General features: G+C 29.4%; 2 protein-coding genes across 2 annotated transcripts in view; one reads left to right on the top strand and one right to left on the bottom strand.

Annotated features, from left to right (window-relative positions):
• The window catches only part of LOC148235816 (elongation factor-like GTPase 1), a 177,028-nt gene that overhangs the window by 64,655 nt on the left and 86,765 nt on the right, over window positions 1-25,608 (bottom strand). The window lies entirely within an intron of this gene.
• Window positions 4,432-25,608, top strand: part of dsx-c73A (doublesex cognate 73A) — a 95,264-nt gene continuing 74,087 nt past the window's right edge. The window contains exon 1 of the mRNA XM_088184297.1: window positions 4,432-5,258. Within this exon, the coding sequence (XP_088040423.1) occupies window positions 4,530-5,258 (729 nt within the window). The 5' untranslated portion in view covers window positions 4,432-4,529. The remainder of the gene's footprint in view (window positions 5,259-25,608) is intronic.

Here is a 25,608-nt window from a genome sequence, read left to right as displayed (position 1 = left end):
GATACCCGATGCTATCATGTACGAAACGCGATACAAGTGTCACATTATACATAGGTATCTACTAAAGATGCGTATTGAGTATATAGCACAAAAAATAATGATAGATATTTTTTTTCATACACAATATAAAAAATTAAATACACAAAAAATAATATTATTTACATATTCAAATTTAATAAAATAATATATATGAAAAACGTATATCGAAACATATATTGTTAAACTTAAAAATCATAAGATACGCTTCAACGAATTCATTGATGGGTTTCATATATCATACCATATATATTATCTATGATCAACAGTTTATAATCTCACAATCATCATTACAAGCGTTGAAAGCTCTAGTCAGACGTGTGTTGCCATATCCTAAGGGCCCACTGCAATCCTGCAGATATTACACTCACCTCAGCAATCAGACAAGACCGCGGGCGAAAACAATCTCGTATTATACGAAACAATAAAAATTCTACACCATAAATAAGTACACCAACCCACTGCTAAAATATGCGATACCTTATTATTACGTCCGAAATTGAAGGAATGAAAAAACAGCAACAATCATAAACCACGTAAATCGGGTCAATATGAAAATAATTTCAAGAACGGAGCGTTTCCATTGTCTCCGAAGCGAATATCGTATGCCGAATTCGGACGAAGCTCAGATTCGAATCGAATCCGACTTTCCACGTTTAGGAATTGAGACCGAGAATCAATTAAACGATTATGCCAATTATACGCTTTTAGGAAAACTATCAATTACGGGTCAAACGTTAGATTTAAAGAAACATGATTATATGGATTCTCTCAGACACTTTCCACAAATCGTGCGAATTATAACAATTCGTCTATACGCTTACACTTACTAAATTATATATTTTAAAGTAAGAAAGTGTTATGATTCGATAGATTATAATAATTAATTTACTTTTGCTGATTTCATGCGACATTTATAAAAGTGATATCAACGCGCGACGTTGAACAAAACCCGGCGATATCAACGATCGGTTAACACTAAAACCTTGTATGTGTAATACTTAAAATCGTTACGTGCAAAAATTATGAATACAATCGCATTGTTTTATGAATGAAAATTTACACAATTATGAAAATACAACTAGTAAAACGTTAACTGAATTTGAATAATGCGGCTGAGAACAATAATTAATTTTCGAATTTAGTCTACGTTTTATATGATCGCAAAAAAAATAATATTTAATCCGCTTAATGCAACAACCATGTAAACGAAACAGTTAAAATATAATAAACGTCATGTTTTCCAAAAAATGGTACAAATATATACGAATTAATGAATATGTGCATAAATTTTAAATTGTATGTGTTCAAAGTCAAACGCGGCATAAATCGGCGACGGAAATGATAAACCGTTATGGTAAATGAGACGATAACTCTAATTTTATTAGTGTAATGTACGAAGCCCTTTGGCAAAATTTCGGTATAGCAAACCCATGGGAAAGTTAAAAGACATAGGAGAAAAAAACGTTTATTGATAACGGAATGATGACACACAGCTTCAAGGTATAAAGGAAAATAGATAATAAATACATCTTATTAAAATCCAAAAATATAACATTAAAAATAGCAATGATATTTTAATACGCTTTATAATATGAATATTATTATTACTAGTAGATATTGAACTAATTTAATTTATATTACTCTAGATTAATTTATTTATTTTTGATATCGTCTAAAAGTTAAGTAAAATATTTATTTATCAACTTTAATAGTTTTTTTAAGAAGTGCCGCACAATACATGTAACCTGATTATACATTTTTACTATTTAATTTATTTTGTAGTAGATTTTTCTGAGGATCAAAATGGTGTCCTATTTATAATTAATTATGATCAAAAATAAAAGTTTATTAAACAGCTACATTTTAAAGGGGGTTGTCAAGCTTATTTTTGAAAATAAATCACGTGTTAATTTTTTTCATTTATTCATTTAAGAAGTAAAATTGTTGTTAAATGATTTTTATTATTTTGTTACTTTTTGATTTATTTATTTTATTTCAAACCTGACTAGCAAACTTGCCATGTTTCTTTAATTTCAAGCCTTTAGACAAAAAAATAATCTACATTTTAAGAAAATAATTTAAAAAACAGTAATGGTGGTTTAAAAAACAGATTAGCACCACTCTACATTATTTTCTATAGTTCTGGCCGTAACGGGCAAGAATAAGGGACGCGATCGCGACTCTTTAGGGAGCTCTACAACACGAAAAAAGTCTACAAGTAAATTTATATCTTAACAATGCTAAAAATTTGCTATTTATATTAATATACATATTTTTTACGAAAAAAGCTAGTAAAATTTACTAATTTTTTTTTCTTGAATCAAACGTTAAATCTCTTTCAAATTTTTTATTAGTAGTAATGATTTTTATTATATGTTGGGTTTTTAACAATGTGGTTTCAATCCTGATTTTTTAAATGAAAAAGTAAAATTAAAAAAAAAATTTAAATACTAGAATGATTTATATAATATAAGATGATAGATTATTAATTATAGCATTTTTTCAATACATGATTTGATTTTTTTTAATGAAATTAAAGTGACAGAAAATAGTTCTTATAAATAAGCTTACTTAAATCAATACTGTTGCTATATACTATATTTAATAAATATAATTAAATTTTTGCTTAAATGATATGATTTATTTAGTCGCGCGGATTCGTAGAATAACATATTTTTATTATATGAAACGTGCCAAAATATATCGATTGCGCCGGAATAAAAATTTTCGCGTCATATCGCTATCCTATTTATAGCCCTAGAAAAAATCTGGATTTTCGCTTAAATTCCGTTGTTTTTATGCATGTTTTTGAAAACAAAAAAAAATGAATTAGTAGTTTTAAAACATCTGCCATATTCACCTAATATTGTACCTGTAATTAATCACCTTGTTAAATTATTATATCATTTGCTTCAAATATATTTTTTAATTCGTCTTAATTAATTTGTACACACTTCTAAGTTTCAGAGAAAAAAATTGAAGTGGGGAAAAAATTGTTATATTTTTTCGAAAAATTTTACTTGAGTTTTAACAAGATACGATTTTTACATCCAAAATTCATAGTCACTTAAAATATTAGGATGAAAATTAAAGAACATTGCAATAAGCATACTAAAAATATTATACAAGAGCATATTCACTCACTAATCTCCAAAATCGGTGACAAAGAGCAAACTTAAATTTAAGTTTAAACACAAAATGCTGGAACACATCTTGTTTTAGAGATTTATGTCTCCAGTTTACAAATGTATTAAGCTTGGTAATTTATATATTAAATTTTTACCTAATTTATCTTGTATTTTTATTACTATTTATTTTGTATACTAGAAAATAGTAATATATCAGTAACTTGATATAAGTATTTTCTTATAATTTTAGTAGTTAAAATATCAAGAAAATATGTCAACAAAAAATCTAGTGTATTAATACTAACTTTAAAACCAGGAAAATATTGTTTAGAATCAATCTATATTTTTTTTATAAACAGATTTTGATGAAAAATTTATCTGAGAAACAATTATATAGAGCAATGCTTTCCAATAAACCATACAAAATAAGTTAATATGCTTTTTGAGGAACCAAAACGTTACATATTTCTGGCAACCATTAAAATAGAAAAATCACAGATTTTATTAATTAATGCTATTAAAACTACAAAATTAAGTTTAGTAGCGAGTGTGTAGATATTTTTTTTAAATCATATTTTATGAAGATAAATATGATACTAAATTAAATTTTTATTTTGTAATGGTTACTTAAAAAATCTTTTAAATATAAATACATATATTTTACTATTTATAAATATGTTAAATATACCCTACAATATCATTTTAATGTTAAATAACGTATTAGAAAGAAAGAAGCATTGTTCTTAATGATAAAATCGTTGCATATAAATATATTATAGGGTAGCAATTAAAAAAAGTTTGCCTGTTTTTGTTTTAAATTAAATAAATAAATTTATACATACAGTATAACTTAATTTTAATTTAAAATACACATGATTTAGTCAATAAATGTAATACATGTAATGTAATGAGTAATAAAAATAATCGTAAATAAAATAGGAATTTAATATATTGATAATAAGATTTATTATATTGTATTACAATGAGCTGGTCTTATTATCAATCAATTTAAATTTTAATCATATATATTTAACGATCCACTAACTACATTTGCATGCAAATAATAACACGACGCGCACGAGTGTTGATAAATCGCGAAAAATCACCACTGACACTGTCAATCAATCGCTTGATAATGACCCCGATATCATGGGAATCGTTGAACCTCGACACCGAAGAAATGTAGCGAAAAGCGGTGTACCGCAAACTCTATTTCATAGCAGAATGAATTTTCCAACTGCAACTGCCAGCTGCGAGTGGGGGAGGACCGGCCCACATCGCGAGTACAACTCTAGCTCCTCTTCAGTTCGTAACTTCTTCGCGCCGCGAACAGTCGTGCCTGCAACGAAACCACTAGCGACAATGCACAAGTACACAGTGGCGGCAATGGCCTTAGCGGCCCTCATCGTCGTACAATCCGCAGCAGCCCAAAGACCCGTGGGATACGCCGAAGAAGTCCTACACAAGCACAGCATGCCATATCAGAGGCGAAACTCTAAATCGATGTCTTTCATAGAAAACTTTTTCCCTCACTCGCGTTCAGCCAAGGTATCGAACGCTTTCAACGAGTCGAAGACTAATCAAACCGAATCTACATCATCGATAAGTATATCGACGGAAGAGACGACAAACCCGATCCCAATATCGACTCAAGACGAAGGAAGAGCTACGGGATCGACTCGCAAGACGACGCAAACGACTAAAAGAAAATCGTCTTCAACGCGCAACTCGAGCAGCACCACCCCTAAAACTACAAAGCATACGCAAAAAGCCACCACTACAAAACCGATGACATCTAACACTCCAAAAACGACGCATAAACAATACACGATCTACCCCAGCACCATGATCAAAACCAACCCTTCTTCAGCGTCGACTTCGTACAAACCGAAAACTGAAAGCACAACGACTAAAATCACCACTAAAGCGGTCACATTAGCCGAACTGGCCAAGGTGACCGAAAGCGCCACCACGAAGCTTTCGACCACGAAGATCGGCACAACTTTATCGGAAAGCTCCACCGATTTGGACGGAAGAGAAGGCGAGTTAGAGCTGAAGGAGAAACAACAATTGGCAGAGTCGAAAAACGAGGTATGTTACGTTCGATTTAATAAACTTAGAAAGCTACCCAATAACATTTGACACATAATACAAACTGGTCGTCGTGGATATTTTAGCGTAACCTTTAAACCTGACCATTAACATAGATTTGTGTGACTTCATGTATCAATGACTCAATTAAGTAGTCGAACGCGCTAAATTTGCGTATAAATTAAATCGCATACAAATTATGCAAACGAAAGCAAAAGTATTTGTGATACTTAATAGTATAACAGTACAAGTTAACAAATATATTCATTAATATGTGATACATGTAAAAATATTTATAGATGTAATTTTAAAGTTCTAATTAATTTATTAATGGCATAAAACCAAAATAATATATATTTTGTACTTTGTACATAAACGCATTCGAAAAGTATTTGCAATATAAAGATTAACGTTTTTTGTATTATTAATGTATTTTTACCGTTTATTTTAACGTTAACTTTTTTTTAAGTATAAGAATTTGCGAAAAGTCTATAAAAATGTGTATAGTACAATATTTTATTAATAATTTTATTTTTTAATAATAAATAATACGATATCAAATAAAACTAAATAAAATTACGATTTCTCATACAGCTTCAAAATTCATTCTAATGATACAAAATATAATTATTCATAAAATAACAGTTTTAATATCACAAAGCATTTTTTTTATTTTAAATAAAATAAATAAAATAATGTAAAACCACCATAATAGACGATTAGTATAAGTCGCTGACAGGACATGGGTTAGAATCCTATAAGGACCTATATCTTGTCTGGGGCATCAAAATTAGTGATTATTATATAATAATAATTCAGATCGATCATCACAAATTAGGTTTAACTAAATTTTCATAATCTCACGGTGATTAATAAAAATTGAACTAGATTGTACTTATTAGGTATTAAAGATTCTCTAAAAATGAGCTACTTCATCTCATAGAAAATATCTTATATGTGACTTGAATTAAGTGTTAATAAAAAGTATTGATCTTTCATACTTTAATTTACAATATATGTATTAGTAAATACGTATATTTAATAAGCTATTAGAAATATTCTATATATTTCGTAAATATCAATGGCAATAGGATCGCCAATAAAAAATATTTTTATCATTATTAAAATGTGACACAAAATAATTAGACTTAATATCATCCCAAAGTATTGCGTAACTATTATATAAAACGATTGATTTATTTTTATTATTTGTATATTTATAAATATTATTATTATTAATAATAATAATAATATTAAAACTCAAAGATTTAGCGTAAGTAATAAGTATATTAATTAGACTCTAATTTTGTAAGCAGTTACTTATAATATAACTTTAAACAAAATAAATAATTCATTTACGCATGTTTTTGAAGAATCTAACATCAGTTAAAATTCACTTTTTAATGTAGCTAATTGATTTTACAAGACAACGGATTCTACGGTATTAATTTATTTTAATAACTGTTTTTTAAGATAAACATTATTTATGATTTTTATATTAATTTAAGACCGTCAAATATATTCGCGGTGTATAATATAACATCACTTTCAATTTCATAAATATAAGCGCGGCTCGTAAGAAATGTGAGTAGTCAAATTTATCTAATATAATTCACGAGTGCGATTTACCTGAATACAGCATTTTACCGGTCCAATGTAACAGTATGATTGAGTGGTAAACAAATTGTAGTCGAATCAGAGCGAAAAGCCGTCGAACGTGATACGCAATTGCATCTAGTCGTATAAACCGCAAGTTAGCGCGTTAATGAGAACACAATGAAGGAAAATTGAATAACGGACGGTTAATCGAATTAGGTGTGAATTTATTAACTGGGTATTTTTATATGAATAAAAGTCTCACGATGTACATGTCGTATCGTATGCAATGAAATCTTTACATTACGTGGATTTTATCATATGAATTTTCAAATTAAAGTTTCATCCTTCCCAACGTCACTGTGAGAATTTATCTCTATCGTCTCTATCTTACCAAAGACAATCTGGATAACGTCTTCTTCCGTTGTTTATTCCTGACATAGCAACACTATCGTCAATATGCAATAAATCATAGCTATCTGCCAGCACAAACTAGGAAATGTTTTGCTGTTTGATACTTTCCGACAACGGTAATTCATATTCGATATAATCTAAATAGACAGTATTTGAAAAATATTGTTGAATTTTACGACCCATTTGTAAATGAGATGCAGCCTCATTTCAATACATTAAAATAACACAAGTATGCTCAAAGCAATAAAAATAGAGTTCTAGACTTTAAGGGCTAATAATTTATAATTAGAAAATATTTTTTGTTCAATCTAATAGATGAACATAAAAAATGTTAATGTATATATAATACATACATACTATTATATATGTATGTTAAATCTACAGCTATGCGAGCAAGAGACTTTGACAATTGATCCTCAATTTCCGGTAGTATTATAAACGGAAATTTACGTCAATTTGACAAGTTGACTAAACATTTATTATACATAAATCAATATAGACTTTGGAAGAATTTTGTAGCAATTATTATTAGGTCATTAAATTATAAGGCAAATATTGTAATACTATATTAAAAATATATAAGACACGCACATATTAAAACTAGTTTATATCTACGATTTATCGACCTATAGAACTGTTTATGCTAAAATTTACATGTGATGTCTAAAGGCAAAATATTAAAAATATTTTTCAATCATAATTGTAGACAAAAATCGATTTTATAGTTGTTTTAGGAATATTTTATTATTGGTAGCGCATGAAAACGTCTAACATAGTGACTCATTACTTGAGAGTGTTCAATTTTAATCCACTACAATGACTCATATGTTAGGCACAGAACTAAATATTTTTTCTCAATTGATTAAATATTAATTAGAATATTCTATAAAATCAAATAAGTTGCAGGCTAATTTAAATAATACGTATCATAATAAAAGTTTATTTAAGCTCGGTTATAAAAAATTAAAATAAAATTCAGAATACATAAATTCTATGTAAGTGTATTGGTTACTAATTATTATTTTAATTTTTTGTATTTTATTTCCACAAATAGCAAAATTAAAAATAGAATTATACATTTGAATGAACGTTAACATAAAACGGAGTCATGTTAATTTTTTATTACTATTCATTAAATTTAATGCATATGACGTAATAGGGCTTTTTTGTCATGTAACGTGGTGGAACGGCGTTCCGCCACATTTTTTAACAGTATTTTTAATGTTTAAAAAACATTTCATTTCTTTATTTTTACGTAAATATGACGTCATTATTTTCGTTTGACTTATTTTTGAGTGTGAAAGTTTACTCCAAGTAATTAAAAATGAAAGAAAATTTCGGTTACTTCTCAATCGCCGGTCCCACTAAAAAAGGACCAAAACAATAACAGAAAATATAAAAATATTGGTATGATAAGAAGCTATGTATAGTATGGATACAAAATATAAAAAGATAAGAAACTACAATTTAATTCATAATTTTTTACAATATTACGACTTGAAATGAGTAAGAACCAAATGAAGAACATCTAAACCGAATTTTGACCAATAGGAGAGCGCAAAAAACAATTGTCCCTTCACAGAAATCAAAAATCCACGTCAAAAGCAATAAAATCGTGCCGTCGCAGTGGAGAAGTGATAATTGTTTTTGCGCCCTCCTATTGAACAAAATTCTGTTTGAATAAATGAATAATACACTTTATTTAATTTTAAATCAGTGCACAAAAATTACATTTTACGCATGCTCTGAGATTGGTCGGTCGCCCTGAGGGGCAGTACCGGTGTGTGGAAGTACACAAGACAGCATTATTTTATTGTTCTCGAGATTGCTATTTAATTTTATCGATTTTTTTACAATTGTTATAGTTCTTTATTATAACTATTGCCTTTTATGATTTTATTTATTTGCGGTTATTTGTTTCTATGCACTGACTCTTTTATGATGAAAATATCAAGTAGCAAGTGCCTTGAAATATCTAAAATAATATTTAAAAACAATTTATTTTTATAGAAGAAATAGCAAAAATGACGATCTCTTAAACATTTAAAATAAAAAGCTGTACTTTTCTTAAACCAATAATATGAAAATGCAATCACGTGACATACGTTTATAATTATTAAGCTCTCTAATATTGTAATAAATATTTTTAATATATTATTAATAGAGTCTGCACTGTATAAGAATCTCTTGTGTTAGTCAGAATCAAATATAATTTAATTTAAATTTCATACCGCTTTAGTCACTTTAATTTTAACAAATTTAAATCATACTTTACAAATTCATACAAGAGCTTGTCGCTTCATATATATGCCGTTTTTGATTAAAACACCTTAAACATATGTATATAACATTAAATGTACATATATCTGTAACTCTACAGTTAATTTTTGCATAGTTACCATATAGGACCCTGCTTTAATCACAGGAATTTCTCTCCCTCTCCCTCGCTATAAATGTGTATTATATTAAATGCCACCTGTTAAACAAATATTGAGCTTTCCCATCTATTTTTTTATAATTATTATTTTTAAATTCTGCATAAAACAAGAATCAAGTATTTTTATTAAATTGCAATAAAAAGTACTTTTATATTTTTTTGATTAAACATGTAGTATTTATTAGAAATTTGCTTTTATATCAAATCTACCCTATCTGAAGAACCGTCTTCCGAATTATGTGAGTAAATATATAAAAAAAGATTATTGCATTAATCATATTTATTTCGCTGATGATGTTTTAAATTATAGATAAAATGTTCTTGTTTTTATATTCGGTGACAAACTCACGAATTCACAAGAATCAGTAAAGCTCTGGTCATGAATTTCTTTAGTTCGAGCAATGGGATTGACAAATGAGCATCGCTAGCTAATAACTTGTAATGAATGACATATTTTTTATAGTTTTTTTTTATTATCAAGATACATAGAGTCATGCATGTCGCTTTCATCGGCACAGAACGTGACTGACAATTCAATTTCGGCAATGCCAAAAAGCTCGGCAGCTTTGCGCATATACAACACAAAAGTCCGGAAAATTGACAACATACTGTATTGTGCGATTTCCTAGTTGAAACGGATCAACAACGAGAACAATTAGGACGGTACACGATTTACACGCCGATGGCATGTTTCACATCGAAAATGAATTATTCACGGTTAAGCTGTGCATTACGGTATATCATCACCTTTTCCGACCGGTTACACAGTATATACATATATATAACCGGATAATACTCTAAAAAGTGATCAGATTTGTAACTATTATAATAAACTAATCAAGAGGATTGAGTACAACGTTACTTTGTGTGTCTGTCAAGTGTAAATAACAGATAACACGTACTAATTTTACTTCAAACATTCTTGGAATTCTTACAAAGGCTATCTTGCATATCAGTGCTGGATAGATACGAATGAAAAATATTTTTATTAGAATGTCAATTGTATACTTTCAGTTTTAAACAGATAATTTAAGTAGCGGTAAGACTGTCTATAAAAAATACTGACTGTCGCTCAAGTCTTAGCATATCTCGATCATGTATTATGTACTTAGGTTGAAATAATTATTAAAATTAAATTATGAGAACGGAATGATTATATATATAAATTGATATGTTTTAATGTCATGCGCGTGTCTTAGGTCAGTCGGAACAAAAATAATACAATATAAGAAGCGATCGCAAATATGTTTAAATGATTGTCATTAAATACAAGTACTAACAGTAATATAAGTATAACTGTAATTTAATCCAAATAATAGTATTTGTATGTGTTTCGCTACGAGTGATTCAATGATCGAATACTTTTTAAGGATAAGGGTTTATTTTTTTATTAACTTATGGATCAGATCTCATGCACTTTTCATTTCTTCGAACAAAACGGATCTGATCAAGGTTTGTCTCCGAGTTCGTTTAACGACCGTCGGTCACGAGCTTAGAGTTTGTCAACCCCGAAAAGGTGCTCAAACGCGGAAGGCGAGAAGTGTGCTGAATCAATCGCCGGTTTCATTAATCGCAACTGTGTATATAGTATAGCGAAACAAACCAAACAATCGGCGAAAGCTCGTGACCGTCGTCGGTGGAAGAATTCTTGTTTGTGCACCGTGGCAAAGTCTAACACAATGGAGACAAAAGCTTTTTTTGGCGTGAGCTTCGTGACGCTTGGTCGCACTCGACGTGTGTATAATGTGCAAAAACGTGTCTATAAGATGGGCTATCTAATCTATATAGATAACTTATCGATATTGGCAGCTTTGACAAAATATTATATAAACATAACGTATTTTTGGAATGAATATTTTCGAATAAGTTTATTAAAAAAAATATTAAAACATAAAATGACTCAAGAGTGGAGTTTAAACGAACATGTTTTATCACTGTTTCATATAGATTGTAATCGAATTTAAGATAAGGTTGTTATGTTTGCGTACTTATTTGCATTTGGCATCGATTCTTTCCTTCGTTCAAATCAATAGTTTTTATGCTTGTGTTTTGAAACTGTTGATGGATACCGTTCAGTATACATATACTAGAAAACGCAATATCGTTTGCTTGTACAATTTTTTTTAAGATAATCAATATGTTTTATAACTCTTTTACAACTAATTTAATCGCAACAATTATGAGCAATGTTAATAGAATTCCAATTTTAACTCCCTAAAATCTAATATTATATATTATCTTAATACTGAAACATTCACACGATAGTAAAATACATTAAATTAGTATTGAAACAGTTACTGTCATTAATTAATTGATCTAAATTTGATTAATTTCACATTCAAATTCTTTCTTTTAACCATTTTTTTAGCTAGTTGTAAAACTTTTGATGCCACATTTTAAACTAATGTATAAAAACGTCAATTATACGTTAAATGGCACATATTTTTCTTTGAGTTCTCTCGTTTGTTTATTTTGCTTAATTGTATTTAACCGTTAAGCTGCTAAACAACGATATATCGTTGTTCGTGATAAAATCAAATAAACGGCGATCGTTGTTGACGCCATGGTGCTCGAAAAACAGAAAGAATTTGAAAGCTTGTTACTGTATAAAACATTTATGTATATATGACATATTACGATTGTGAATATGTGACATATTACGATTTTTAAAAAGTTTAATAATTTAAAAATAAATTTTAGGTCAAATCTAACACAACAACAACATACATACTTGAGTATAGTCATTTGTAAAACAAAATATTTTCATCCAGAGATACATTCTTAAATTAACCAGCTTTTAATACCGCCACTGCTCGATAGTAAGTTACAAATAATTTCTGATAATGTCTGACCACATAAAGATAATATTTGTTAGGTTTTATTTAAGATAGTTTTTTACAAATAAATGTTTGAAAAAAATACATTTTACTGAGTATTAGCCATTTCATGGTAATAATATTGTAATATTTTTTAATAAATAAATCATAAGGAAGAATAGATCAAAAATTGGATAAGAGAACGCAGAATTAAGAGTTTAATTATTATTTAAATTTATTAAATAAATATCTAGAACCACTGAAATGTACCTACTTTAGGTATTTAATGCTCGATTTATATGTTTATTACTCTGTTTACTTTGAAGAGGTTATGAAAGTCTCTTATACAATTACAAATATGAATTTGGTATTCTGAATTTATTTTATGAATAGATAAAACTTTCTTATACCCTCGCACAGCATACTTTAGAGACCATTGCAGTGTATTGATGACAACATGCAAAGCTTTGTTCATTTTCATTTCGATCAAATTAGCAAAAGAGTCTAAAATAAATTTTCTCATGCGCTCCATAACTCGCACTGAGATTGTGCAATCGCTCTCACATCTAAACACATATTATCTTCCCATCTTTGAGCACACTACACGGATTGATTTGAATATTTCCACCGTTACATACTCGTCTCGTTTTTCACTCAGTTAATTACGTCCGATCAATTTGGCGATAACCTTCCCAAATTGTTGTTGCATCGCGTCTCGGTGGAACAGTGTGATTTTTCACAAGAAACAATACGGCAGTTACGCGGCCGTACCGTTCGATGCTAATCAGTAGTTTTTTGCAGTCGATATGTACCGAAATTAATCGCGATTACCGTTAGGCAATATTTTGTTTTGCGGGAATATTATCGTTTTGCTGCAACGGCAGCAGCAGCTGATTGATTGTGACAGCGCCGAGCTGAAGGAGGTATAAGGTATTGGATAAAGACGTGGCATCCTTTTAAAGTCGTGACGTTTAAAATACAAATACATAGTTACATTATATTGATGATTCTCAATACTGTAATACAATTTATATATAATAATCGAATTAAATACCTGAAACTAAACATTTAAAAAAATAACTTTTAATCAAACGTTTCCCACGTATTTAAGTTACCAGTATAGTATCAATAGAGAGTATAATACATTATATGTGTCAAATTTACCTATGTAGCATAATTTAACACAAAGTGATCCTGCGTTAGAAGAGCAATACATCAAAAATAAATAATTGTTCACATTCGAGAATTAATCAAAGCCTTTAACCGTTACGAGTCATGATATTAATTCAAGTGATTCAATTTGAGAACACAGTAACCATAATGCACGTGTTTATATTCATGTTCCAACCTCACACAGAATCATATATTATGTATGACCTACCACAGCACGATACGTGCCATATTTACGACTCACAGTTCGTTCACGCCGCAACAATTAAAATTAACGAAATTAAAACGATCATTTCGTCGACGTAGACCAATAATTCGATTCGCACACGCGCCGCGGGATATCCTTATTATCCTTGTGCAAAATAAACCTTTGTACACCTCTCATGGATGGGTGGGTAGGTGGTTGGTTGGTTCATCGACTCCTCCGGTTTCATTCTCTCTTTTTAATTCGCTCTCTTCTATGAAAAGCCATATAATAATAACGAACGAAGGCCGTAAAGTGAGATGCCTTGCCTAGAAGCTAATGCTGCGGTCCAAGTTGGCGCCGCGGCACAAGAGAACATGAATTTTTCATTACCGACAACCATTACGCAAATTCATACTTTAACTAAATTATTTAGATATGCAAGCAATAAGACAATGAACGGAAAGTTCACGGTCGACTGTTCGGAATGTTGAGAAAAAGCGACAATTATGGACTTTCATGGTGAGTTATGCAGTGCGGTAACCAACAAGGTTCAAACACCCACGGGCAATTACAGATTTGATTTTCATTTCGTCTCACGCTCAACATATGCTTAATCAATAATGGCTAGTGTGCTTTTTTATGGCATACACTACTACTGAGAATTTTACAGGGTACTAAATAAACATGCTCAAAGAACAACTAAGTATTACTATTTGTAGAAATATAGAAACTATACATATATTGTTCTTGGAACCGATCTAATGGTTACCGTTATTGAAAAAGCAAATTGTAAAACATGTGGTATTTTAAGGCCTTCGATATTTATACATATAATGAAGATAAGCGGTATCATTAACTATTTCAAACGACATATATTTTTTTAAATTTACATGCTTTAATAAATTACAATAAAACTTAAATAATATATTTATTATAATTAAGTTTTTCAAGTAACTTTTATAGAGTTTATTTGGTATTTAATAAACTAATTAAAAAACATTTAATGAATAATTTACGCCATTAAGTAAGTATAGCATATTTTAGGACTATCATAATTAATATACAGTTTGACCTTAATATGCGTATATACTAATTAAGGCTAATTCGTCTGCATTTAAAATTATAGACAGTATATCAAGATTATATCAACTATTTTATAAAATATATTTTATAGTAAGAGCATTTGACGCGTTTAACACACATTTAAAATAATAATTGTCAACTTAAGCGCTTTCTATTAACATAAAATACAATTTTAGAGACGCAAATAAAGCCATTTTAATTAGAATTGCATTACACAATAAAACAAATCATTGGATAAACAGAGATAAAAACACCACTGGAGACACGCTTTACGGAGTATATTATCAGGGGGCACAGACCTGACTGACCCATTAATAAGGCAGCTCTGTATATTACAGTTTCGGTGAATGGCGCAGTTGAGGGCATTATCCGCAAAATGCCATATAATTGGGAAAAGACTCTTGGCTGACTTTCTAAAGAAGACATCGCTCCATAAATGTAGCCCAAAACCAGTCTTAGAGAATTTTGATGGGAGTCCCTCTCCAGAGGATACCTTAAATATAAGTCTTATCAACATAGCGTTGAAAAAATCATGACGTTAGACGAGTGGTAAAAGTAGCTTACTATTGAATTAAAAGACCCGGGTTCGAATTAGTGTTTTTTAATTAATTTCTTTTATAACTGAAAGAGCGCAATAAGTGATTTTTTATAATTATATCGTCACAAATTAGGTTTACCTAGATTTCCTTATTCTTACGGATGAATAGTGTGATGATTAATTAAAATCAAGCTAGATCGTACATATGAGATACAAAAATATTCTTAATAACTTAATAACTTCAGTTCATAGAGAATATCTTATATGTATTAAATAAAAAAAATGCGGTAGTCTTTAATGGAAGCGACCGGCCTAGGACAAAAGCTTAGCTAAGAGACCTTCAATAGAAAAGGGAGGGGAGGGGGGAAATGACAAAGTATAAATAAAAAAAATAGTGTACTTTCCTCTTCACTCTATCGAAACTGTGCTGTGTTGAAACTGTTGATATCTTTAGTACGTAGCAAAGAAATGTTTTTTCAAGCACGTAATATAGTCAACTCTAAATTTCTTTGATAAACTTGATTACGCATACTTAGCTCTTTAAAGCAATTTTAAAGTAGTTTTGAGAAACGTTAAAAAACAATTTTAAAGTTCTAAAAAACGTTGTTATATTGTTTAGCGAACGGTCGCCACTTATTTGTAAAACATGTTTTTTAAATTAAAACGTGTTAGTATTTATAAAAAACATTCAACTGACAGTATTGATTATTACGCTGATGTAATCTCTAATGTGGAATTTACACGGTAATTGAAAATTTTATTACCAGTATAAAAAAAATGGCGCGCGTGTGTATTTTTACTGATATTAAAGTATTTTAAGAGGAAATATCTAATATTCTATTAAATTGTTTATAATAAACAATTATAGTTTATTAATGAAAGTGAAATCTTATGTTGTATATAATTTATACATGTAGCAATAATTTGTTGGGCAGATAGAATAATAATATTTCATTTGACTTCTTTTGAAGTGCTATATATAGTAATTCAATTGTGTTAATACATTTTAATTTTAAAGATGTGCGTAATGCGAATCCAAGGATTCTTTAACCATTTGATTAGTATGGGCGTACATGTACGCCCATACACCCGGCGCCTTATTTTAAATGCCATGCTTTTAATTTCAAATAAAATAATATTACTTATTTTTTTATGAATTTAGAAAGGAAAAAAAAGTATTTTTAATTTTTGTTGTCAAAATAATAAAAATGATTTAAGACATTATGGATAATCAAAACTAAATTCTGATCCGATCTAAAATATGAAAAGTTTAATTAAAGCGTTGTTATTTTTAAAAATACGCATTTTAAAAATTTCAGAAAATGTTCAGTCTATGATACATTTTTGTTTAAATTATAAAAACACACAAAAAAAAATTAAAAAACAATTTTTCTTTTACAAAGGAACGCAGAATAAACTCACAAAAACTCACGAATAAAAACAGAAAAAAACTTAATAAAGTAATGAACGAATTTGATATGATTATTCATTTCAAAAACTATATTTAGGGTTTGATTAATTTAGGTTTCATAGACATTTAGAGCAGCATATAATTTTAGTTAAATTATATTTTCGCTAGTAAAAAAGATATCTACTGGTAAAAATGTAGTCGAATATGATTTTATATTTTCACTGGGGATTCATTAATACATGTTAGATAATAATTCTATAATTTTCCTGCCCCTTAGATCGCAATTCAAATAATAATTTTCATTATTGTGGATATACATTATAAATCCAACAGATAAAGCATAAGAGATTTAATATCTACGACACAGCTCATTTGAGTATCATTTTGCGGTGTACCAACAAAAAAAGTGCATCTTTGTTGCATGAAATCGCCATTAAACCAAGATGAACCCCGAGGAGTGGCTGTATTTTTTTGCATCTTCACCACGGTCGATATCACCAATGGCGTAACCATGTCTCATCTGGAAGTCGGTAATGAGGTGGTTAGGAGAGACAAATGCGGTTTTGCATCATTAGTGCCACCGCCGAAGACCAAGACCAACGCTCCGTGCGAACTTGTGAAAATTGCTCACCAACAGGGCTGACACTATGTTTCCTCCCTCTGAATGGATATGAATGTCTAGATAATATTATAAAGTTGTGCTATTTATTCGAAGATTGTAATCTAGTTAATTGAATGATCGTAAAAAAATGTATACAAGGATGAGTCTTATATCTTTCGCGATATATAATCTGAGTTGATGTTCGAGACACGTAAGATTCACGACTGTTGATCATACACCCACCGGACTTTATTACCACTGGACAGGATAATAAGACACATTTTACTGTTGATACAAACCGATAATCATAAAGCATAAAACACGATATTATTTATAATTGAAGGGTAGAAAGTTGCTAATTTTTTTTATATTTAATACATCTTATAAAATATATTTATAATAATACTACACGAAAAATGCTACATATTTCAGCAAAAGAAGTGTTAGAAAAACGTTTCGCCAATTTGATTAATTAATTAAAATAATATTGACAGCAGAGAGTTCTATGAAATTATCAGCAATCAAAGCAATTCGTTGCGTTTTTTTTATACACTTTTATAGTGTATTGTGGTCGTTAATTATAAAATAGACAGCCTTGAAACATTCATCTGAATTTGATTCACCTAGGTCAGTGACACAGGAACTCTAAGAGAGTATAATGACCCATCATGAACTCTTCAACCATAAAGTGTCATCTTAAAAAACGTTTTATAGGCAATTTATATAAAATTATCACGACAAACCAAAGTAGCTTAATTTACGCGTCAAGCTCAAGTTATAGTCACACGGGTACGAAAAGCGCGATTTTATCTAATGATCATCACACATTACGTAATGTAAGCTTTTTTGCAGCTTCTGTTAATGTAACACGCGAAGGACTTTTTAAAAATATTTTTTTATAAATGTGTTGAGACTGTAAATAATTTCGTCTGCCGCGGGCGCCTTCCGTTATGTGTGTGCAATAAAATATATTACATAATAATACAGAGGAAGGTGCAAAATTGAAGATAGCCGAAACGAAGACGTTTATTATTTTGAAGCAATTGATCGAAATTTAATACCGTTTTTACTAGCATTCCAAGCACTAACATAAATTATCGTCATTTGGAACATCAATTTAAACTACTTTTAAATAATATAAATATATATAAAGTATTTTTTTTTATATATACATACATGTATGTACATACAAGATAAGTCAATATACTTCTGAATTGCAATGTAGCAGTATTAAATTCAATAAATGCAATAGCAACCATACCCGTAAATTAACTTGTAGCAAAGCGACTCGATTCGATAAAAAATGTTATTTATCATATTTAAACAGTGGAGGTGAGCTTTGAAATTCAGAACACAATGCTCTTTAAGTAGCATAATGCTTTGTCAATTTTAGTATTATTTATGTAAGAATGTCAGTAGATTGGGTTTAATTTGTGTTCATTTATTTGAGTTTTTTAGTAAATTTGCAATAATAAATAAACAAGTACAACTAAAATTTTTTCAAACTATATGTTAAAATATTTCACAAAGAACTTTTGCATTATTAAAAGTTAGATGTATATTATTTTTTCAACTATTAGATACACATATTTGTTCAAATATTCGAATGGTATTAGTTAATTTAAAATTATTATTTTTGTATCACAAAGTTCATCTTTTTTTTTAATGATAAGATTAAAAATACTTTTCAGGATTCTGTCATTACAAGTAATACATCAACTTTCAAATTGCACTTAAAAAAAGAGCATGATTTATCTTTTATGAAGACCAATAATGGCATTTGTATAAATATTGTAAAAAAATATATATGGATAATTGACAAAACAGTAACAATCAAGACAAAGTTAAGAGCCACTTTAAAATACATAACGCTCAATGTGTTGTTATTTTTTAAATATGTATTTTTTAAAAACAATAAATGTGCAGTTTATTATAAATTAGCTAATTTTCTTGGAGTACTTACGTAATATAATTTATTAAAAATTGAAATTTGTACAATATTTAAAAAATCTATTTAAATATTTTAAGTTATACTATTATATAATCGAATAGTTGAAATCTTTAAATACTTTTAATCAGTTTTTATGATCTGTTACTTTTATTTTATTTATTTTTATTTGAGTATTTCATTGTAATAAGTAATTATTAAATCAAGTGAAATTTGAACAATATTGTATTATTAATTTTTATTAAAAAGAAGCAATAACCTGAATAATTCGAAGACAAAAAGAGCTAGGTCTTACGAATATAGTGGTGTTTTATATCATCGCAATAAAATTATTTTAATTTTATTCGTTGTTTTAGTCTGTTGTATCTGTTCTTAAATATAGATTATGTTAATTAGTCATAATAATGTTATAACGCCCGATTAGACTTGATTATATTATTTTTATCGAATCGTATTATTATTGACTAAGCATTTATTATATTCAGTCATCAAACTGTGCTCATATTTTTCATTTAATTAATAAAACACGATCAAATAAAGTTATAAAGAACAAAATCATAAAACTTTAATGGCATTTCGATATTATACTGATGCTTACACCAAGTGATAGTTTGAATCGCATATTTATTGTGATATCTATAGTATATTAACTAGGTCAGCTGCAATTAAAAATTAAATTTCTCTTAATCAACCATAAAGGTTGCCAAGTTTATAAGCAAAAAGAAAAATAAGAAATAGCATTCTAAAAAAAAATAAGAACTAATTGCTAGCAAAGTCGAAATTAAATTTTATAAATAATAAAGTGTGATTTATATAATATCATACAATAATAAAAAAATATTTTAAGATTTTTATCAGACATAAAAACACGACAAAATTTTGGTTCCAACTAAGAAAAAATAATCGAATCTTCATAAAAGCTATTTTTAAAACGGTCGAAAAGCTTTTAGCTATTAAAATTTTTTTTTATGTATTTTATTAAAATACGTCATTTCCATTGCCACAAGGTATTCACAATAAATTATTAGTTTCAGTGTGTTTTCTAGATCTTGTTGGCTAATCCTCTAACGTCCGTGAAAATCTTTAATCATCCCCGGTCGAGTTTTATTTTTTTTCATTCCACGCAATTTCCTCAACGTAATCGTTAGGGTCGCCGTTCTGCCGCAACGAATCGTTACACTCGGCCTGGGGTCGCGGCCGATTACCGTCTCCGCAAATTCGTTATTACACATTAAAATTTATGCATTGCCGCTCCAGACATGACTTCCGATCCATGGGAAATGGTCGGCCGGCGTCTAATCGTGGCTCAAAGCAGGTGAAATTATCGAAAAACGTGAACGATCGGCGAAAATTTAAAGCACAGTTACAGTTACAGGCTTATCGGCTTGAAATTAACGACGCTACAATGTCTGAGAGACTGCAGCGGCTCGGTCCTGGCTCAATTGGATGGGACACGAACTTCGGATCGGTGTGGGAGAGAGGTTCTCAAGGGAAAACTAGTCGAATCGTTACCGCGCTATTTTGGGAGAAGAATCAAAGAAGTCAATGAATAAAAAAGCATGGTTAATTGATCGTTATTTTAATTAAACCGTAAGCTTAAATGTAACTATTAATTAAAAGTCGATCTTAGAACCATTTAGTATGCAATGTAAACTATTTTTATAAAATAATCCAAATATTTTGGATAATAAAATATACAATATAATTGAAACTATATTGATCTACATATTCAATCATTCAAAAACAGTTTAACAGTAAACGTTAGGAGCTTCCACTAAATAATTTCACGTATGTACATCAAATCAAAGCCACAGAAATTTCAACACACGTTCATCAATCTTTCATTATATAATAAATAAATTATCAATATCGAAATATTCATCTCTCGTCTATATTACGACGTGACGTGCACTTTCGTCCGAGGTTCATTAGACACAACTACTCGAGTTATACGTCTACTACTTACAGTAGATGCAATACCACACGTAATTTACGTGATCTCACAAAGACGTTAAATTAAATATAAATGGACAACGAACGACAAAATCTTGTGCCATAACGGTACGCGACCTACATCAATAATTAAATAGCACTTCTTGTTTACTACATCTGCGAATCCAGTAAATAAATTTTAAGGCGAAAATTTCTCTAATTAGCAATGAAAAATGGCGTCTCGGCAGCGCGGCGAATTGAAACGATTAACCCAATCAATCCTTTATGGTATAAAATAATTCAGTAGAACTCCAAAGACGCTGCGTTGCAACGGTCGAAGAAGATCAATACGACCGCATTCCTTGTAAATTTCCGTGAAAAATCCCGTACGTGATGTTCTGCCGCTGTAACTACGTGACGACTGTTTTGTTGTTATTTTTAGAAAGAGAGTTTAACACCAAATAGTATATTATTTGAGCTGTATATTTACCTAATGTAACATTTATTATTTAAAAGCAAAACTTAGATAGTGATATGCCTATGTGCTCTTTCAGATAAACATTTTTTTATTCAACCAAGACCTTGCTATAAACTAGTCGTTTCTGGATCATGAACAAAGTGATAAACCAAACATTATCAAATAGATTTAACTAGAAAATATTAAACGTTAATGCGAATATTTCACGAGAGTTCTTTTATATAATAGTTAACTAACTTCATCGGACACGTCACTTTAACAATTATTTACGACCCACCGCATGATCCCTTACATGCATAATAATATTCCCATTGAATAAACACCGCCGTTGAACGCGAATAAATCACCGTCATTACTAGAACTTGAATCGAACCGAACTCACCAGTGCATTAAACGTCCATTAATCTACATATAGTAGAGTCGCGTATATGCATTGTGATCAAACCGGTGCAATCGATCAATTATGGTTTGCCGACGCGTGCGAAAAGTGACGACCTTTAAGAAAATGCCGACGCATATTATGCCTAAGAGAGAAATCATTAAAAATAATAGTAGTATGTAAAATGATGCAGCTCTTGACGTAGCACATCAGTGTCTGTATGATCCATTAACAGCTAATAAATCGTTTTATTTAATGGCAAAGTTACTACTTAGTAGTCGAGTATTCGGATGTATTCAGTGAATTTCATTTATGCTTATTCGAAGTTAATCGCTTTGCAGGCTTAGAGTCCAGTACGCGGGGCATATGTCCGGCCTACCTGAGATTTGGCAGTTCAAATCGTTAATAAATACTTTTAGGCTTTGACACAAATATTCTACTACGACTAATTTTATTTCACTATTATTATTTTTAAAATGTTTGGACAATTATTAAATATATAAAATCCGTTGCATTTGGCGTTTTTTATTATCAAATAGTATACATTAATCATTCCTAGTTACTATATAATGCTTTAGCATAATGTTCTACCGATAAAATACTATCATGTGCTTTACAGGTGGTAGCAAAAGGGCCGCAAAATTCACTTTAAGCGAGTTTGCGAATGGCAGACCAACCCCCGCCCCTCCCATCCAAAATTATAGCGAGCATCTTTCCATTATCAATAATATTTTTAAGTTCTCAAAATAAATTTACAAAAATAAAATAATATACATTTATTTTACAGCAATATTTAATATCACATATTTATGTTTATGCTGTGAAAAAAATATATCATTTTTTATTTTTGTAAATTTATTCTGAAAAATTAAAAATATGATTTTTTGATAATGGTAAGATATAAAAATATCAATTATTGATATTTAATTTTATTTTTAACTAAAAATTACGCTTAATTAAAATTAAAGATATTATTCAATCCTAAAAATAAAAATTAAACGGATAAAATTAATTATTTTTTAATTAAATTTAGCACATATTCTATTTTTATGGCTTTGAAACACAATACTTTCTGAAGCATGAAGTAAGATACACTGAAAGGGGAGAATTTTGCTTTTGGAAATAAATTCATTCTGCTTAGCTAATAATTAATGCACAGTTTTTGCACTTTCTTTAAAACTTTTATAGATTCTTAAAATATCTTCGCCTATCAATAATTATCATTAAGAGAGACAATATCAAGCAGTTTTTTATCTGAAATACTAATAAAAATAAATTTAGCCCAAATCCATTATATAAATGGAAATGAGCAAACCAGAATATACAAAAACATTTATCTATGAAATATGATTTTCTTTAAGTAGAAAATTGATTCTTTAAGTAGAAAATTTTATAAAATGGCTAATATGACCAATGACCGAAAATATATGTACAAAATTACATTATATAATTCATACTCGTATGATCTTAAATTCTTTAAATTAAAATAAGCGCGTCACCTTTCTATCATCCCTTAATGAAAATGATACCCATATCTCATATTTTTAAACTATTAGAATGTAGTCGTGTTAGCTATTTCTAATTAACATATTTTGATTGACCGCGATTTTAGCAGCTATTTGATTTTCATTGACAACTTTAAGGGTTTGCAACACAATTTTACATTTTTAGTGGCACTTGTATAACATATACTGTAAATGTAATATGTTTTTAAATTTTTATATGTATAAAATATTCTGTAAGACCTAAAAAAAAGATGGCCACAACTAATCGTCAAAGTTAGCTAGGTAAAAAACGGTCTTCTTTCTGAGTATCTCTAATTCTAATATATCAACGATATTCACTGGCACATCTAAAGGCGACAATATATTTATTTACAGAATCCTATTTATTCCAGTGATTTGTCTATTTACATCAATTCATTCCAATGACAATAAATAAGTCATAAAATTAGGATTTTACTTGAGAAGTGAATGCTATTCCTATAGAATATAAAGCACATAAATGCATTTTCATATGTACTGATATATAAAACTATTCTAATATATAATATAACTGAAAAAGCGTGATTTTTTTATCACTCTTAAAATAATATTAATATAGAACACTTTTTAATTTAGCTAAGTTTAAAAGTCGATACGTAAGACATCCTGTTTAATACGCCTCTGCAATATTATTTTAATTTATTTTATAATTACTCCACATAATGATGGCATATAGGATCTCTTCCAATTAAAAGTAGTAGTAAAAATCGACTATAAATCATATCGACGTGTCTATAATCCATCTTTCAGCGTTCGTCAACGCTCTTTGGTAGCCGTCGTTTTGTTCCAGTTTTAATTGCGGTCCGCCACTGTACCATTAATCTAGTAAGGTCCCATTGTCGGTCCGTGGGAACGGTACCAGTGGCTCGCCCATACATTTAGCCACATAACACCATAAGACAAAAATAAAACGCATTGTTTGCAAAAGTGAGGCGTTTTGACGCGCCTAGGGCTTTTTTCTTTTAACGGTCGTCACTTTTCGCACGCGTCGGTGGCATAATTGATCGATCGAGCCGCTTTGATCTCAATTCACATAAAGCAAGCATATCGAACATGTATTGAGAGGTCTTTGAAGACCTTTTTCACATGACTTTAACTATAAAATAACACTGTATATTTTAATTGCATGAGATTAAATCATTTATGTGGAAGAAAAAGTGATATGTTTTCAACGTTTAAAGATTCAAAATAAAAGCAGCAAGATATGATATATTCTCAATGATAAGCCAGAATATATACAGTAAAAGATAATAAACAAAAACTTTTCTTTAGTAGAAAATAATATATGTATTATTAAGTTAATAATAAAAACACGGTTCTGTTATATTCGTTAGAATGGCGTTGTCAAAGAAAAAATCTTCAAAGTGAAATATAATTACGAAAAAAAAAATTAAATGTTCAATCAATTTTTTTAAAGCAAGATCAGTTTTTTTATTATATGGAAATATTCAGACGGCTGATGGAACATATAATTTTAGTGTAAAATCATCCCATAGATATTTTTTCTCAAAACAAGCGTTTAACCTGGAAACAATACTGCCGTTTGCCTCGCAATTTAGCGTTTTATATATAGAAAAAGCAATAAAATTATACCTAAAAATATAGCGTACAGCCTCGACACGACATAAATCACGCACATCTCGTTTACAATGCCCTTTTTATTGCATTAATAATGATCCAGATGTAACGGATCTTGCACAAATCGGTTGCCGAGCTCAACAATAATAATTATGCAAATCAATCAACGGCTCGTCGACCGACGTTCGTGTATACCGTTCGTTAAGATCGAAATTTTAATCGGTAAAGGGTCGCAGTC

Source organism: Plectrocnemia conspersa, unplaced genomic scaffold (assembly GCF_051122295.1).
Source record: "Plectrocnemia conspersa isolate PC_06_02 unplaced genomic scaffold, ASM5112229v1 ptg000004l, whole genome shotgun sequence".
NCBI classification, from domain to species: Eukaryota; Metazoa; Arthropoda; class Insecta; order Trichoptera; family Polycentropodidae; genus Plectrocnemia; species Plectrocnemia conspersa.
The sequence above is the reverse complement of the archived record's forward strand: the minus strand, read 5'-3'. Positions and strand labels throughout refer to the sequence as shown.